General features: G+C 49.5%; 2 protein-coding genes across 4 annotated transcripts in view; both read left to right on the forward strand.

Annotated features, from left to right (window-relative positions):
* Bap170 (Brahma associated protein 170kD) overlaps positions 1-5,188 on the forward strand; it is an 81,612-nt gene extending 76,424 nt beyond the window's left edge. For all 3 annotated transcript variants that reach the window (XM_089561059.1, XM_089561060.1, XM_089561061.1), the window contains one exon: positions 1,388-5,188. In XM_089561059.1, the coding sequence (XP_089417185.1) occupies positions 1,388-1,502 (115 nt within the window). In that variant the 3' untranslated portion in view covers positions 1,503-5,188. The remainder of the gene's footprint in view (positions 1-1,387) is intronic.
* Positions 5,189-8,409: 3,221 nt separating this feature from the next.
* On the forward strand, positions 8,410-14,760 carry LOC149330480 (neprilysin-1-like). The gene is made up of 2 exons (XM_089559863.1): positions 8,410-9,305; positions 12,591-14,760. The coding sequence occupies exons 1-2, from the start codon at positions 9,170-9,172 to the stop codon at positions 14,696-14,698; spliced, it is 2,244 nt and encodes a 747-aa protein (XP_089415989.1). The 5' UTR covers positions 8,410-9,169; the 3' UTR covers positions 14,699-14,760.
* The last annotated feature ends 4,092 nt before the right edge of the window (positions 14,761-18,852 follow it).

The following is an 18,852-nucleotide window of genomic DNA, read 5'->3' on the forward strand; positions in this document are numbered from 1 at the left end:
TTTATATTTTAAGGAGAGATGCGGGTGAAAAAACCGATTTTTTTCGATAAAGTCGATTTTGTATTTTCTTACGTTTTGTATTCCCCCAGGCCTCTTCTTTTATGTATAAAAAATCAATGCCGATAACCAATGGGAAGTTAGTAAAAAATGCAATTAAAGCTCTCGCGGTGGCTCGCAAAAGTGCGAATTTGACCGAATTTCGGGAATGCGTCATTTCGCTCCACGGCGTCGCCCGCTCTTGAATTTTCGCGGGGAAGTAGGCCTAACCCTCTCCTACCAGAAGCCACTTCGGCAGCGGCGCATTCTTGATAAAAATACGAAAAAAAAAGATCGTTTCCCGCCCGAGTCGAGCGTCGCGACTGGCCCTTCAAATCACGTACGATCGGAGCTCCATTGGCTACGAGCTTTCCACCGCACGGTCGGACGCAGACGCTCTTCCTTCGTTCTGCCGCCACCGAGACGTGAACCAACGCTTCTGCCCGGGTTTTTCCCCTTTCTCCGCTATGCATGCGACTGAGAAACGAGATTTTCTTTCATGCAAGTTCCTGACAAAGCATCAGTATAAAGGAAGACGCCCCAAGCGCAAGCGGAGAGCTCCGGTGACGGGAGGTTCTTCTGCTGCTAGGCGTAACTGCGGCAGCGGCGATGCACCATTTGGATCTTTCAAGCTTCTTGCGGAGCATCCATGACTTTGTCAGTGCATCTGAGCGAAAGATAAAGATGTTCGACGGCCAAAACAAACATAAAAACGAGCGCGGAAGCGCTCTTATCTGTTAGATCGGCATGATGCACGACCTCGTCAGCGGCGCGGCGTGCCCCGCCTGCGGACGATGTAATCTCTGTCAGAGAATCGGCCGCAGAACAGAAAGGACTCTCATCGTGTTTGGAACTTTACCGCCGAAATGACGCGTTTCCGACAACCGTTGTTTCATTAACATATTCTTCGAGCCGCGTATCTCGATCGTGCAAAGGCAGTGATGAGGCGTCCGCCCGCGGCAGTGCACGGGATACCGTCGCCGTGAACGTGGTCCGTGGTCGCTGAGCACGCGACCAATGACAAGCACCACCGATTGAAAACGGCTCCTGCGACGCAGAAAATGACGAGCAAACGTGCTCCGATGTTTGCCGGCAGTTAGTGAGCTCCCACATCGTATAATGGCGATGACGATGGGCAGCTATGGGGCAGTTTCGGTTTGCACTCGAATCCAACGCGCATGCGATTTTGAGACGTATTTTCCCCGAAAAAAGGTGCGCGTTGGAATTGGGTAAATACGGTAACCAGAGCTAAGCCACTGCCAATTTTTTTCTACTTCTTTTGCTCTTACCGAGGTGTTTATTGTTTTCGTGTGCACTGACGTTGAATTTATCGTTCCCTTTCTGTGTGCAGCTATCTGCGACGATACGAGCCACAGCTGTCGACGGTTGCTATGTCCCCGCTGGAGTCATCTCGGACTATTGCCCAGTGTTTGCGCGAAATGTCGCGGGTGCCGACGCCAGACTGACTTGTTTTAACCCAGGAGAATTTACAAAAAAAAAAAAAGATGCATTCGTTGAGTTGTGCTGTGTGATCACCCCGCGAGCGAGCTCGTGTGAAGAAGACCGGGTGATGACTGCCTTCGTGGGGTGTGACTCTTGTTGCGAGGCAGCGCAAAAAAAGACTGGCAGCTTGACCCCTGCCCGTTGAACTATTCTTCGACGACCTTGTACAGACAAACGCGCAGCGCCAGTGTGTGGCGGCATCATGCCGCGGCGCGCCGGAGACGAGCGAATGGGACTCTTCGGCGAAAGAATAAAAAAAAAGGTGAATTCGCCCGAGAGAGAGAGAAAAGAAACTTCCCCTACGTGCCTCGATCAAGCAACGACGGAAGGAGCGGCAGCCCGTCGTGTCTTGTGTTTGTTTCTTTTCTTCTTCTTCTTCTTCTACATCGCTCTTTGTCGTAAAACATCCACGCGCGGCGGCAGCAAGACAACACGCAGTGGTGGTGTCATATCAGACAGTGTAAAACAAAAAGGATAGGAACACCGTGTTTCTCCCCTCTTTCTTACTGTCACTCCATCTGTCTTTTTTTCTTCCTACCTTCATTCATGTGTAGCAAAGAGGCATAGTTTTTCACTTTTTTTTTTCTGGGGCTCCGTGTCTTTTTTTCTTTGGCTTCATTTGGTGTCGCATTTGTGCGTGAAGAAATGGAAGGGTTGAGTTACTGCTTTGTGAGAGCATGAAGGGATTCAGCACATGGCCTGTGTTGGCGATGTTTGAACCGAAAAGGACGGCCCCCGAGAGTTGGTCGCAAGTTCCGAGACTCGACCTAGGGTGCTTGAGTTTGGATTGGAATCGGCGTTTCTTTTTCAGTTCCCTCCAGACTTTGTACGTGTAAGAGAGTGTTGGATCTTCGTTCAGTCCTGTTTCGGCTTTTGGCAGAGGTCAAGAGTGTGGCATAGGCGCGGCTGTTTTTTTATTTAAGACTTATTTATCTCTGTGCAAGAAAAAAAAAAAGTCATTGTTTCGAAGCACTGTATTCTACCATCTTTGTTTCTTCAGCCTGATGACTTTTCAATTAACTGTCATCATTTTACACTCATTGTCTGAGCTGTTTTGCCGTTTGAAATCATGAAGGAGAGTTGACAACATGATCTACCCAGCTTTGCTGTGTTTAATTCTTTGGAACCTTTGACACATGTCATTTAATTGTTAGTCATGCAAATTTGTTTAAGTTGTCAGGCTACATAGTGTGGGATTGCAGCACCGGTCGAGCTGTCCTTTGGGGTTTCAAAACGCTCTGTCCTCCAGGTACTTCAGACCACCAGTAGTGTTCCTTAGTAATCAAACCTTGAGGGCCAACTGCGTGGCAACCTCACTGCACAGTTCTTAAAAGTGTCGCAGTCCTGTCCCAAAGTGGCCTGGAAACTTGAAAATCACTGCATATGTTTAGAAACCACATTTACGGCCTCATTCAACAGGTCTTTGTTAGACTGCAGTTGCGTTGGGATTGTAAATTTGTTTCCCTCCTTACTCCATGGCTGAAGTGTCCCTGTCACACACTTAAGTGGCCTGTTTATTTTCGAGAAGCACTGTACATCCCTCAAGATCGCATTGAAAGCCTCATTCAACAGGTCTCTGCTAGTCTGAGCAGTTGCGTATCTTAAATTTGTTGTCTTCGAAAATTGGCAAGCTGTCAGTTGACGTAATAGGGAAAAGTCAGTTGACATAATAGGGAAAAGGAAAAGGTCGGTTGGCATTATGGGGAAAAGTCAGTTGACATAATAGGGAAAAGGAAAAGTCTGTTGACATTGTGGGGAAAAGTCAGTCTACATAATAGGGAAAAGGAAAAAAAACGGTTGACATTATGGGGAAAGGAAAAAAAGTTAGTTGACATAAGGAAAAGGGGGAAAAGTCAGTTCACACTGCATTGATCGGAGTTTTGGGTCATGTTGCACTCTCCAGAAACTCCTTTTTCCAGGGAAAGCGAAAGAGCATTCCTCTGCCTTATACTCTTCATTGCTTTTTCACAGTGCACGGTGCTTCACGTTCACTGTGCAGTGCATTTGTGTCTCATTTGGGGTCCAAGAGGATGCCCTCTTTGTCCCAATTTTGTTTTGTTTTTTTCCCCAAAAAAACGGTAGTTTTTTCACACCTTGTTTTTCTGTGAGTTCTCATTGGGCACGCGACGAGAACACGCGTACCATTCACACTGATGAATCACGTTCTTATAAATACTGTAGCATAGAGAAGAGTTAAAAGGGCAGCATCAGCCGCAGGTGTGCACACCAACTGTGGTTGTTTTTCATGGTGGGCCAGGGGGTGTGATGGTTTTGAGGGGGAGTGGCGGTAAGGAAGAAATTGGGGAGGGGGCTTGGGCTGAGTGTACGTGGAGAGCGCTATATTAAGTTGGATGAGGGTGTGTCCTTGGTGGTCGCAAAGTACCCAGAATGTCCTGTTCGGGACGTCTCGAACAGGACATTCTGGGTACGTCCGTCGCATCTTTTCAGTTTTTTCACGCTATTACTGCCTAGTGGCAGCTCTGTGCAAAAATAAAAAGTGTTTGCAGAACTGCTTGCTCCTATACAGTTGCATTTGTGTCGGTAAAGGAAGCTTTTATTTCCTGATGTGTTTGGACTTCCGCAAGTGTCTGTGCATATTGCACAAGCTCTGTCATTCTTGTTTGAAGATGCTGTCGGCCAGTTGCCTGTTTGAATTTGACCATGGGTGCTCTCGTCGATGAGGCGTGCAGCAAGCTTCGGGGGCCTTTTTTAGTTGGGCGTTGTTGCTGGCCAGAGTCGTATGTGCTGCTTTATGTGCTTGGTGTGAGGATGTTATTCCTTTTGTTTTTTATTCTGGAGAAAACCTTAGCCTATCAGCTCTGTAACATCTTTTTTGTAATTTGAAGCACCTTCATTTAATTTGCAGGTTTGTAAGGCAAGTGTATCTGCTTGGAGAAAATGTCTTGGTCTGTGTCCGTGATTTCTTTTTTTTTTTTATCCGACTTTGTTGTGCTGCCTTAGCCAGCTTTGACGACCAACAGGCCGCCTTTCCCACTGGCCATTCTTATAGTTCCACAATGCTCCTTTAGGTTGTCCTGTAGAATTTTGTGCTGACAGAGAAAGGGCCCTTGTCGCGTGAAATGGTCTTTTTTTTTTTCTCTCTCTGCTTTAGTTACTGTACAGGTAATATCGCCGCTCGTCGTCTTCAGTTTGTGTTTTCCTGCATTTTCGAAACCACTGTTGTCCCCCCTCTCCCCCTTTTCATGCATTCTTTTTTTTTATGTCCTGCCATTAGTTCTGTTTCTTAGTGTAACACACCCCAGGCTTTGGTCATGTTGTGCTCTTTCCCATACTGTAGTCTTCGTGACTTCATCATGCCCCTGGCGATTGTTTTTGTGTTGCGCGAAACGCGCCTGTGCGTGGCTACTGCCCTTTTGCGTTGTCTTCCCGCCCACCGCCCACGCGTTGAGATTTCCCAGGACTGCTGATGTGCCCCCCCTCCCCCCACTTCTGGCTGACCCCCTTGCCCTTCCCCATCACTGACAACTTGTCTGGATGCACGAAGTTCACACACATTATTGCAGTTAATATTATTGTATTATGATTGCCGCGTCTATTTCTGTATATATATGCATACATGGTGATGATGAGAAAAATTTATACACAAAGCGAAGAGAAATTGGTTAATAAAATGTTTTTGGCCATCTCAGTTGCTGCATAGCACTCAGTGCGCACTCCGTGTTGTGTGGGGACTCAGTGAGAGGCATTTGGCCTGAAGCCTTAGTGGCTTTGTTTTTTAGGCTAAGGCAGTGATGGCTGATGGTCATCTACCAGGTGTGGTTGTTTTTGCTTCCATTACACTACAGTCTTGCTTCAGTGATCTCCCTAGTTGCACTGCAAGTATTTACTCATGCCACGCTGGTTTTACTGGCTTTACCTGTGGCTTCTGCTGTAAGCTTAGCTGTTTCAAGCTAAGGCTGATAGGTGGTTTCTGTCTCTATTCCACCCCGCACTGCTGGTTGTTTGAGTGTCTTAAATAACCTGTGAAATCATATTGGTGCGTGAAATACGGACAATCTCATTGGATTTAGCTGCATTTTAGCCAAACTTCAGAAACACTGGCTGGTAGACTGACACTAGAACCGCATGGCAGTGGTGTCAGTACCATTTATGTGGAAAGGATAACGCTGATGATAGACGTACGACAAGAAAACAGCATGTATTTAAAAGCAAACATGAATTGCTATTTTCGGTGAAATTAGAATTGAACATTGCTGGATATGTATACTCTTAATACCCAGTTCTAACACACTCATAATTTTCATCATGCCGCTGCTGTGGCTCAGTGATTATGGTGCTCGGCTACTGACCTGAAGGATGCGAGTTTGATCGTGGCGCTCGCATTTTGATGGAGGCAAAATTCTAGAGGCCCATGTGCTGTGCGATGTCTGTGCATGTTAAAAACTCCCAGGTGGTCCAATTATCTGGAGTGTTCCACTACGACGTGCCTCGTAGCCTGATTCGCTTTGGGATGTTGAACCCTTCAAACAAAACCATAATTTTCATGCTTGCGAAAACAAAATGCAATCTGCTAATGCAAAAAATTTTGAAGAGTCGGCTGGCTTACCAACCATATTTCGTTGCTGCAGTCGAAAGCTCCTTGCCCAAATGAGCACATATGTGGCTGTGACGCTCGGAAAAGCGCAGTTTTTTTATACGGAAATGTCTCTTTCCTATAGTAGTCGGCATCTGCAAACACTGGCATTAGAAACAAAAAATGCAGATGCTTACCTGGTTCCCGCAGTCACCGCAGTATCCTGGCAAAGTGTGTGGTGTAGTGCACATTGCGTCGTTTCAGCTTTCAAACGTAGCGCTCCGTTTTTGCCCGACACCCAACTGTGGTTTCGTTATTTCTGACCGAAGCAACACGGCGGGCCTAGTTCCTTGCAGCGCTGAGAGGTGGCGCAGCGCATTTCGTCACATGAAGCGCTGCCGTTTTTGTAGCGAGAGCTACACTATCCACAGTCTCGCCGTGCGTCTGGAAGGCCAGTTGTGCGCATGCGCGAGGAGCCGAGTGACGTCACAGCTGCGAAGCTGGTGCGCCGCGTCTCTCCGACCGAGAGGAACCGCCGAGTGACGTCACAGCTGCCGACGCCGCTCGCCTCCGACCGAGACTGCGCACGTCTCGCTACGTATATCCCGGCATATATATAGCGGAGCTAAACCACTGCCAATTTTTGTCCAACGCCGAACTGCGGTTTCGTCTTTTCGACCGAACCAACATGGCAGGCCCAGTTTCTTGGAGCGCCGAGAGGTGGCGCTGCGCATTTCGCATGTCATCTATTGGTCCAAAAGTTTTTTTTTTCTGAAGGGTCGTCACCGTGTCGCTCGATTTCAAGCCGGAGTGCGCAGGCACCAAACAATAGCAAGTCTGCGCTGGTGTACGTCACGTATGTCGTCGTCGTCGCTAGAGTGGTTTCCCTACTATGCGGCACGGTGGACGACGTCGGTTCTCGCCTCGTCGCCTCTACGCTTGCACGATACGGGGTAGTTGGTCATGCTGGCGTCGTCGGCGGTCTAGTATGACTAGAGTCACTGGAAAAAATTTCAGAGTACCGCATTTCTTTTCCCCGCGCCGCCGACGCGTTCATTGGCCCAACCGTACCCCGTGATCTTGGGGTGCCATATACCTTCCAAGCGCCGGTCGGGCCAGCTGAGAAGAGCGCAGGTTCCCGACGTTTCTCGTGTTGCAACTGTCGCTCTCGTGTTTGATACTGAAGAAGTCATGCCTGGCTGCTGCGCCTTCGGATGCAGCAACCGAACCGAGTCCGGAAAGACTTTTTTCTCCATTCCGACCGGGAAAAATGACCGAGAGCGTCGTTCTGCGTGTTTGCACAGAATCGGCCGGGAGAACTTCAAGCCTTCAAAAAACACACGCTTGTGCAAGATAAGTGCACCTTGCTTGTGCTTTTTGGTGCTGTTTCAGAAGGTATGTAAGCGCAGTGCACGCGGTGTTAGCGATAGGATGCTAAGAAAATAGGAGTTCACGGCAAAACCGTCGCGCATGTCGCGTAGGGATCGTTCGCGGCTTGCCCGCTTGACGCGGGTACACGTGTACGCGCTTGTTACTCAACACACGCGGCTCTTCCGACTATTCCGTGCTTGTGGCACGCGAAGGCACATTTGTCGCGCGAGAATTCCGCGTCCTAACGCGCACCAAGCACTCGCACGATCTTTCCGCGCCTCGAGTCATTCGACCCATGGCACTTGTTTTTCGCTTACCGTGACGATCGCAGTCAATAAAAGCATGGTCGGGCATGTCTTACGTCCACATAACGGCCGCTTTCTGTGCAGTTGTGTTGGGACTAGTAGAAAAATATAAATGGGTCAAATGTTAGCAATCCTTGAAGCTGCGTGTTTGCGGCCACTCGTGTTTACATCCCAAATGAGCTATGTTAAGTGTCACTGCGTAAACTTAGAAACCTTCATAACGTATTCTTTTTATTCGTCTCTTTATTTGGGTGTTTCAGCTTATTATTACAGCTATCTTCCATGTTTTTCTTGTTCCACATGTTTGAAACAGGGCCTCACTCGAAAAAGCCCTGGGAGCCTCCTTGGGCAGCCCAGCATTCGGGTGACCAGCATCACTCTTCTAACTGTAAACAAACATTTGCAGGACCACTTTTGTGCTGAAGACTTCTAGAAGCTTAGAGTGGATGGGAAGAAGCTAATGTCAAGTAGCTTCGTCCTGCTTGAACGAGACGGCGGTCCCATGGCGGTCCACGATGCTCACTGCCCAAAAGCACGAGCTTGTCTCTGCTGCTCGGAGCGGCGAAATGTTTCCTTCGCAGCTTGCTCCGCGGAAAGGGAAAAAAGGCGTGCACAAGCTCCCGATAGCAGCGCTAAGATGCTGCTCACAATCACAGCACAGTTCCTGCAGTAAACGCAACCGCAGAGCAAAACAACCGCCGGCTGCATTACTTACAATATTTTACAATATTTTACAATATTTTTTCTCTTTTGAGTAACCATTGTCTCCGAGCACGAAGTATTTGCGCTTCAGTGAACATTCAACCCGATATGTCACCGAATATCAAGCTCTTCCAACACGGCGACCTTCCTGCGACGCAGTCGGCTTGGAAGGTAAATGGCAGTGGCCGCTCAGTGTTGCCAGTCAAATTCCGACCTTTGCGGTACTCTGAAATTTTTTCCAGTGACTCTAAGTATGACCGGTGCGTCAGCTACGTCATCTGCATGCCGGCCACCGGCCGTCGTTACTGGTATCACTTTGGAGCAGTAACATATTCTCCAGGAACTCGTATATGACGGGCCACCACTACTTCTATCGCCCACGTAGGAAGAGACGAAACGTCGCTGCCTACATTTCAGACGACGCTGCAGCTTGTATGCCCTGGTTGAGTCTTGCGAGCATTTCAATATGGCGGTGGCTGTAGCTGAAACTTTCCACATGCTTTGACTGCTGCCCAGCTGGTCATCTCCACAAGGATGCTGAACTGGGCAAGTTGGAGAGGATGCATAAAGTTTTCTCTGCTACAAGACGCTCTCGGCCATTCCCGCCACTGACTTGACTGCTGATGATGCCTTCCACGCATCATCACGAGCGTGCCTTCCACGCGCTTCGCGAGGAGCCCGTGCAGAAGAAGAAAAGAGATAGCAGGCTGTGGCAGGCATGGCTTCCCCCGGAACGGAGCCCTTCTCCATGTCCTGCGAGTCGCCGAGGCCCGGCGACTCCTCGATGAGTGAGGTCGCCAGGGTTCTGGCGTCCGAGGAGCCGCGCAGAGTGAGGAGCTCCTTGGTCACCAATGGTGAGACCGCATTGCTGCCGACGTCGCCCTTGGCTTCGCGAGTCCGCAGGGCGGTCGTCGGGAAAGGTTTGCACCGACGCCGCGAGCCGGTGAACGAGATGCAGGGCGAAAATTTGCCGCCGCGAAAGCTATGGGTGCTGTAATGCCACTGTGGCACTTAAGACGTCACGTGCAAGTCAACTACGTCCTTCACTAAACTGCAAGCCTGCACCTCGCCTAGTATGTGTCGAGGCCAGTTTAGGCCTAGTGGGCTGGTTGTGAGGAGCGAAAAGGAGACGACCCACTTCACGAGTGACTGTCGTCTTTCACCGATTCTTGCACCCTAGGACAATCACGTACGTGATTCACATGAGGGCGCTGCCCTACAGACCTGAGGTAGGCGGTCCTTTAGCGACATCTACTGTATGGAACCGCACGTACGCGGGTAGATGGGCATGCCAGGCGGAGGACGGAGGACAAACGGGTAGGGTTGGTGGTTTGAACGTTCTCTTTCATGGGCTCAATGTAGCATGCAAATTGTGCTGAAGATACTTTATGTGGTAATTTATTAAGAGTGTGGTCGTCTGCTTGCTTTTGTTTTATCATCTCTCTAGAGAGCTTTAGAGAAGGTCCCGATGCGACTCAGGCTATGAGGGACGCCGTAGTGAAGGGCTCCGGAAATTTCCTTCACTACGGCGTTCCTCATAGCCTGAGTCGCATCAGGACGTTAAACCCATTAATCCATTTCGTTAATCCCTGCCTCCAGAAAACTTTGGGGCTCACGTTTGATAGTCAATTGTAACAGTGGCATCAGTTCTAAGAAGTTTCGAAAACTCGATTCTGCCATTGAGTGCATGCAGCCAGGGCCGTAAGCAAACTTCACTGTGGCGCACAAGTCCTATGTCGTCGTCAGCAGTCCGTGTGGGACAGGTCACGTGACAGGTGCAGCGCCGAATGGCGTGGGTGTGGCTTCGTGCGCTCAACGGAATAGCGTTTCCTCAATGAAAGCGCACGAAGCCACACCCACGTCATTCGGCGGCGTATCTGTCACGTGACCGCTGTCCCGCACGTACGTACTTAATTGCAGAAGGCGATCGCTCGTCGGACTGCACGTACGCGTATTTCCCTGCATGTCTTCTAGCGATGTGCGTGTGAGGATAACAGTCATTTTATTTATACTCCTTATTCGCTTTATTTCAGCTCTACGCAGTTTTCAAGGTAAGAAAAGAAAGCCGAGTTGTGTTCGGCATAACTACACGCGCTTTCCATCTTTGCCTCGTTTTCCTAGAAGCGCTTTTTTGTTATCAGGCTTAGATTGTGACGGATTGCGCAACTGAAGGAAGCGGATCGTTGTTAAGTGAGGAATAGATGTTCCACGGACAACGGGCGTTTGAGGCAATGGAGCGCCTACGCTCCTTCGCTATAACCGTTTATTCTGCTATGCCAGTATTCAGGGTGTGTTGCCTAAGATTGCTAGTACTATTTAAAAATGAGCTGTTTGAGTTAGGTGAGTGTTTTTTTTTTTGGCAAAGCGTTGTCAGGGGTGCAGTGCATCAGTATACAGCTAAGACTGCAGCTAACTACCTGGCTGGTTCCCTACAACTGAATAGTTAACTTTTAACCGTAACTGTTAGGCTCCTCATTTATTGAGAGGCTTGTAGCCCACCGTATACGTGCTATCCACACCGGTTTTTAGATTTTCGAAAGTGCTATTCTTGTCGTCACTGCAGCGCAGGTGATTTTGAGGCAGCACACAGCCTAAACCTCGATACTAGTAATAGCACTATAGCCACGCCTACGAGCGCGCACTACACAGCGGTGCAGGTGTCACGTGCTCGAAAGTCGGGATCTGTCCGACCTTCTGCACGTCTTGTTTCAAGCCCTGTGGTCACATGTCCCAGCGATGCAGCCTGGCACTCTGAAGACCTTTCTCCATTTGGTGCTTGCTTTCCTTTGAGCCCATGATTATCGCCTTCGCAGTGAACTTTATCCTCTAATATGGCTGGTTTTGTGTTTGGGAGTTCGGTGCCGGATTATGGGATTTAGTTATTGTAGGTGTCGCTACGGTGGAGCGATTGCCGGCAGAAACCGCAAGGCTAACCTCACCTGCAGCTTACAGCATCTCAACTCTAAACTCTGCCCGCTCGCCGCTTCCAGTCGGGCGCTGCGAAATGATCGCTTGACACGTAGGCGTGGCTATAGTGCTCTTTCTGGTAGCGAGGTTTCGGCCGTATGCAGCCTCAAAATGACTCGTGCAGCAGTGGCGACAAGAGCAGCACTTTCGAAAATCTAAAAAAAAACTGATGTGGGTATTACTCATGGCGGGCTACAAGCCTCTTCATAAATAAAGAGCCTGGCATTGATAGCTAAAAGTAAACTATTCAAATTAGTTCCCCAGCCTGCTATAGCAAGATACAAGTCCAGAACGAAAGCCCTCCATCCAATGTCGTCGACTGGTTTTCATGGTGCCGCAGTTAATCCGATTAAGCCGTGGTTATTGCCCTTTTCATCTGCTACCCTCTGCGATTTCACGCTAGCAGGTCCAAAGAGATAGGTCAAGTAGTATTAGGGCGAGAGGGGAAGAATCGGTCATGGGGCAGAATCTGTCCACGCCATTGACTGGAGGGCCTCCTTTGAGGAGCATCTGCGGCCTCATTTTTGAGTTGTATCCTTCAATAGTTGGCCTCTTTTAGCTGTATTCTGATGCACTACCCGGCTGACAATGCTATGCCGAAAAAAGCGTTATAAGAAAAAGCTATCTTAAACATTTTCTTACAGTTTTAAATCAAGCGCCCTGTAGACTGACTCACAGCAGACCGAGGCTGGCAATGACATCTGAACGACAGAAAATTTGCATGTTTGGTCCCACAACATGAATACCCAACACCTGTGCGCACATTTTTGAAGGGGAAGACGAAATGGAAGCATAAAATATTCGTTTTTTCCCAATATTACTGGCACCTTACGCAGGCATTTGTAGAAGTGGATAAAAGCAACGTGAGTGGGGAGTACTCAAAGTCGGTGTCCGAACCTTGTAACAAATGGTGTTCAAAGTTTGAAAACTGTATTGGAGACAACGTTAACTTAGTGGACGATTGTTGAATGTAAAAACTACAGAAAGCTAAATTGACTAACTTTCTTGTTACTTATAGCGTAGCCTTTTAGATGATTATGACCGCCGACGTTTGCTGTCATAAAGATTCTCGGAGAACAGTCAGAAACGTAAATTGAACATGTACAGCTAAAGCGTTTCGCGGAGCATCCATAACCGGCTAGCATTCCACAAATGTCGGTCGCTCCTCGCAGATTCGAGCAGCTCCTCCAAGGGTACCACCGCCCCGACAGCCGACAGCGAGCGCCACACGTCGGCGTCCACCGTCAGCTTCTTCGCGATCGTCTGCACGCTCCTGTTCTTCACGCTACTGGCCGCCTACCTGACGAACACGCGACGTTTCGGAGCTTCCGACCTGGTCATCGCGTGCCGCACGACGCCGTGCAAGTTGGCTTCTGGCTACCTGTCTACCCTCGTGGACCGCAACGTCGAGCCGTGCGACGACTTCTACCAGCACGTCTGCGGCAAGTGGACCAAGGAGCGGGACGGCCTGAGCTTCCTGGGCGATACCTTCCAACGGTACCTGGCGGAACTGCGCCGCCGCCTGGCGGTCGCCCAGCTTTCGTCCGTCAGCCCGAAGCTGCGCTTTGTCCTTGGTGTGGGCAAGCGGTTCGTCCAGGAATGCTTCCGCTACATGGAGGAACCGGCGCCTGAAGTCAAGCAGGAAGTAGGTTCGTTGCTGGAGGTCCTAGACGTTACGGCCATACTCAACTCCGAGTCGTCATTCGACGCGTTGCTGCAGGCGCTGACGCTCTCCTTCACCACGGGCCTCAGCTCTGTCGTCAGCATCCGCCGTAGGCAGACAGAAGGTCGCGTCTACCTCCACATCTTCAGCTCGAGGCCATTCCGGGAGGAACTCATGTCCGTAGCGACGGACCGCGCGATTGAGACCTACCTGGAGAAAGTCATCCGAGCTGTGTCCGGCGACCGGATTCATAGCGAGGCCGTAGCCAGTTCGTTGCTGCTCATGGACAACGCCGTGGCTCAGAGGACGCACGCGTCTTGGACCGACGTAGACGTGTGGATGCACGTGGCGGACCTCATCGGGGACCCCGCGTTTCCCGTCGGTCTATGGGACGTCGCCTTCGGCTCGTTCAAGGCCAACGAACCGGTCCAGGGTCACGACAACGCCGTGCTCTTTACGGGCCTCAACGCGACACGGCTGGTCACCCGTAAGCTCGAGGACGCTCCGGTCAACGTGACGTCCTGGTACCTGGTCGTCGTCATCTTGTCGCAGGCGCTACGCTTCGACTTCGTCAAGCGCTTCGGCGAAAACTATCCGTACAGGTCCGAACACCTATGTTTAGACGCGGCGACTAGAGCTCTGGAACCGGACTGGCCTCTGGTCCTGCTCCAGCTGGCTTTCAACGGCGTCGACTTTGCCGGTGCCGAGGCACTCTTCGACAGTGTGCGACGCGTTGCCATGGTAACACCAGAGTGGCTAGACAACGCCACGGCCAAGATTACTCGCGAGAGGCTCCGCCAGGCCACGCTTACCTCTTTCGCGACAAGCTTCGACAACGCGTCGACAACCGAGGTCAGCTTCTCCTACGCCTCTGGCGCGGCGACGCTCAATCGCAGCTTCTTGGCGTCCTACGTGGTTCTCCACCAACTCGGCCAAGAGGCGAGCATTCGGAACCCTCCGGACGGCTTCAAGGGTGCCCTGTCCTCCGTGGAACTGCGGGGCCGCGTCCTCTACAAGGACTTATACAACACGGTGTTCCTTCCGCTAGTCTACCTCAGGCACCCGATCTTCTACAACTCCTCCGTGGCCTCTTATTACAACTACGGTACCTTGGGCGCCATCCTGTCCAAGGAACTGGCCGAAGCGGTGTCTCCTTTCTCGCCCAGAGGGGACAGCGAGGACTCCGGAGAAGATAGCGGTCGTCCCAGCTGGTGGTCCGATGCAGCGAGGCGCGAGTTCTCGTACAGAATCAGCTGCTACCGGGCCTTCGATGACCACTTCCACAAGGGACGGCTCCAGGATGTCGACAGGATGTCTGTGGCGTTCCAGCGGAACCTGTTCGCTTGGCTTCGCGCGGCCAAAGTCAGCTACGAGGCGATGAAGGCGGACTTCGGTGCGAACCTTGCAGTGCGGGACCGTCCGGCTCTGTGGAAATCGGCCCAGAAGGTTTTCTTCAGGCGCTTCTGCCTCGTGGCTTGCGGCCTGGACAGGACGGAGCCTCTGAGTGCCAAGGAGCGCTGCCTTTGGCCCCTGCTTAACATGGCCGAGTTCGTTGAGAGCTTCGGCTGTCCGAATAATTCCTTCATGGCTTCGCGGCAGAACTGCCATTTCTTTTAGGCTTTATATACAACTTGTATCGTAGTTGAGACGAGAGAGTCATAGTTTCGTTTCAAGCGTATGCTCACTCATATCTTTTTCCGCCGCAGATGCGGTGAATTTCCGTAATACATTGGTTTGTTTGGTGAGCACTTGGAAGTTTACTTTTCACTCTAATCACTAGAACGTTCTATATTAAGCAACTGAGATCACTTGTGTAAGTAAGCTCCAAAAAATGAAAACCGGTGAGACCGATAGGTTCTGCAACGGGCAACTTGGAGCGCAAATAAATGTACACATACTGTACTGCACTTTCAGTGAAATTGTGAATGTTCACGTACTTGATTGGTCCAATAGAGGAGTGGAGCAGAGGGGGAGAGAGAGAGAATATGCTTTCTCTCCTTCATAGTGCATATGCTGTTCTTGCGAGCAAAGCAAGCGTGATACTGATGGAATCCGATTCTACGAATTTCACAATTTTGCGAACCAATATCGACACATCGAAAGCTGGTTTAAAACATTTGCTTTATCTTTTTCGTGACCTAAGGTTGACTATGCATCACCCTCTTGTACAAAGCGCATTGGACTCCAAATACGGTGACATCTCGTCTCATCTGCTAAAGGCTCATGAAGCAACCTTTTGCGTGGAACTAAATCCGCATAGATACAGACCAGGTTGGAACTAGCACCTTAACCGAAAATCATCGGCTACTCTGCTTTCAGTTTTCAATGATGGGGGCACACTGCTAGACCGCTCTAAACAAGGGTGACGTCGACGGCTGTCTGCGCGCTGCCTGCCCACGGCAGTAACGCAGAAGGCAGAGATCCGACTGGTCAGGTGATGCGTGCCACGTGACCGGATGTGCCATCAATTCGCTTCGCTTGCACCTGTGACGCTTTTGCCCAGTCGCCACGCACACACGCACCGACTGACCTCGTAAGCCTGTCACCCCGCAGGGGCATCTGCTACATGCAGATGTCGGTGAGTTGCGACACCACGGGTTCCTGAGCATCCGCAGGGACATCCCCACAGGGGGGATGATGGTGAGCAGTGCGCCACCACGGACCCGAGCACCCGCGCTTAGCCATGCGTGGCTCAGCCGTGTCCGGGGAAAAGGGGATCCTGGTGGTTGCGCCGATGCCGAGCGTTTGGACCTTTAAGGTGCTTCGGCGGAGGCAACACACCACTTTGGCCCCAGCTTCCTGTACACGGCACCTCCGGCCTGACCTGACCGGGGCAAATCGGCAGTCGCCTTTTCCTGTCCTCTCCTTCATCTTTCGCTTTCCTATCTTCTTTCTCACAACTCTCCACCGAGGTGATGAATGTTACCCAGATCCGAAAATCATCAGAATCATCAGATCAGAATGCGAAAGCATTGACGCCTCCTCGGCACTCGTCGCCTCCTTTTGCCTCTCTCTTTATCATTTTCTTTTTGTTTGTTAATTAATTTAACTACTGAATAAACCTAATTATATTATGGTTTAAATAAATATAGATTTATTCGCTCTGATCATACCTTCTTTTATCTTAATCAACCATTTTGGTTTTTCAAAATTTTGCGCTGTGGTTGCTTTCCCGTCCACTTACTATATCCCCGTCCAGCCTATTCAACCATCCAATGTTTTTTGCTCATAATTCATTAACTGATTAATTTATGTCAATGAAACTTTTTTGTTAGGTTAATTATCACTCATTAAATACATTTCAATTTCAAACTTCATTTTCGCTCCTTAGCCTATTTTTCCACTATTTTGCCGTCCACGACTGTTTTCCCGCCCACTCACTATATCGACGTCCAAGCTCTTTCGACATGTTTTCGACATTTTTGGCTCTAGTTAACTAGCTAATAATCCTATCGACTTAATTTTTTTTTTCGCGCAGCATCCTGACATCGTCCACTTTCGATCACAACAACTCGTTTGGTGCCACTTCGTCTGAGAACGTCACAGCTGCTGCGGACACGTTTTGGTGACATGACCCCGTCGACATAGCCTAGAAATACGGCGAAGGGCTGTAGTGTACCTCCGTCTTCCTCTGTCGTGACGTCATGTGTCACGTGGTATGTCACGTGGTGTGACGTCACTGTACCACGTGGTGTGCACGGCGCGTAACCACGGCGAAGGGCTGTAGTGTACCTCCGTCTTCCTCTGTCGTGACGTCATGTGTCACGTAGTATGTCACGTGGTGTGACGTCACTGTACCAAGTGGTGTGCACGGCGCGTAACCACGGCGAAGGGCTGTAGTGTACCTCTAGTAATATGCTTCGCATAAAAAGCATTTCCAACGACTTTATGATGAACACTTCCCATTGCACCTTAGGTTACTCCTGGGAGAAAAAGAGAAATTTCCAACGTTTTTTACATTTTTAAAGGAAGCAAAGCTTCTGAATAAACTGCGAGATGTTAAATCACTTTAATTCCTTACCGCAGTGCAAACACACAAACCTTGCTTTTGGAGCATGATGTCCTTAGTTGCTTTTGTGTGATTAAACTCAACACATCTTGTAGGCTTTCAGGGCGCACTTGACCGTCGGTTAATTGCAGTTTCAATGCCGCCATTTTTATATTACGCCTCCTTCATTATAACGGCCCCGCGGTGTCTCAATGGCTATGGCGCTCGGCTGCTGACCCGGAAGACGCGGGTTCGATCCCGGCCGCGGCGGTCGCATTTCGATGGCGGCGAAATTCTAGCAGTCCGTGCACTGTGCGATGCCAGTGCATGTTAAAGAACCCCAGGTGGTCGAAATTTTCGTAGCTCTTCACTACGGCGTCCCTCATAGACCGAGTGTCTTTGGGACGTTAAACACCGATAAACCATAGCTTCGTTATAACCGAGTGGTGCGCCCACGTTTGTTCGTTTTATCTGAGACGCAGTGATATAACTCTAATACATATTTTGAAGGTGCCTTGACCCTCGTTCGTAATAAGCGGGCGTTCGTTATAAGTGCGACCATTATAAGTGTGCTGGACTGTATATGTTGCCCTTGTGTGTGTGTGTGCGTGCGTGTGTGTGTGTGTGTGTGTGTGTGTGTGTGTGTGTGTGTATGTTGGGGGGGGGCAGCATTCTCTGTTATATTTACCGAGCGGAACAAAACCAGACATAGTTTTTCGCATTCGCTTTATTACTACGAAATCACTCATTACCCTTTTATCGCTTGCTCGACGCACTTCTGAAAAGGAACAGAGGACGAAGACGAAAATTGAGACATACCATGTCCGAAAGAAGGCCCGCTTATGTTACGACCAGAGAACTAATACGCTAAGTAGTTTTTTAATCTGCATCTTTTTATTCCAACATTGCGCTGCAGAAATCCTAAGAGGTGCATCCATTCAGGGAATATGTTGACGAAGGAATCATAGCGCTAATAGACGAGAACAAGAGGCAGGGACAAACACAACGCTAACCACGCATTCTTCGGCGTATCCATTTAAATATATTCCCCTGGCCTTCTTTCCTCGATCATCTACTGCATACCCCCCTTCTGCCAACTGCCCCGAACCCTATGCTGATCTTGACAATTGCTTTTCCTCTTGTTCCGTCGCCAAAAGTTGCCCTTACCCACACCCCACTCCCCCAACGTGGCGGGATTGATTAGCCTCAGACCAGGTGACGGAGTAGTTGGCTTTGGTCACCCTGGCACTGGATATCCTCGATGCTTATGCTGCGTCGCAGTAAATGCGGTCCTCTCTGTATAGTACTTTCAATTGAATTTTATTGGCAGCATGGAGTCATCTATAGAGAAACGATCTAGCACGAACAATAAAAAGAAAAAGTAACCCACGTGCGTCATAATGTCTTCGAAGAACGCTATTTCTTTATAAAAAATATCAGCTGACGTCACACTGATGCATTTCACTCGTTCTTTTGCATAATAGTCATGGGTTTCACTGTCCCTGCTTTCAGATTCGAATGTGCATTTGCCGAACTCATTCGTCCATATGTGCAACCAACTGGCGCAAGAATCAGCTCTGTTGAACTTTATTTAGTTACCTTCCTTTGGTAACGTAATCTACCAGTGGAATTGTCCCTCATAAAAATGGTCTGGAGACAGTCTACAGACTTCTTATAGGCTCTATTGCCTTCCTATAAACATTTTTTTTCTATTCATAGTCTATAGACAGAAGTCTACTAAACGTGTATGGGCATAAATCTATAGATTCTCTATAGACTGTCT

This window comes from Amblyomma mixtum, chromosome 9 (assembly GCF_055824585.1).
Source record: "Amblyomma mixtum isolate Tamu chromosome 9, ASM5582458v1, whole genome shotgun sequence".
NCBI classification, from domain to species: Eukaryota; Metazoa; Arthropoda; class Arachnida; order Ixodida; family Ixodidae; genus Amblyomma; species Amblyomma mixtum.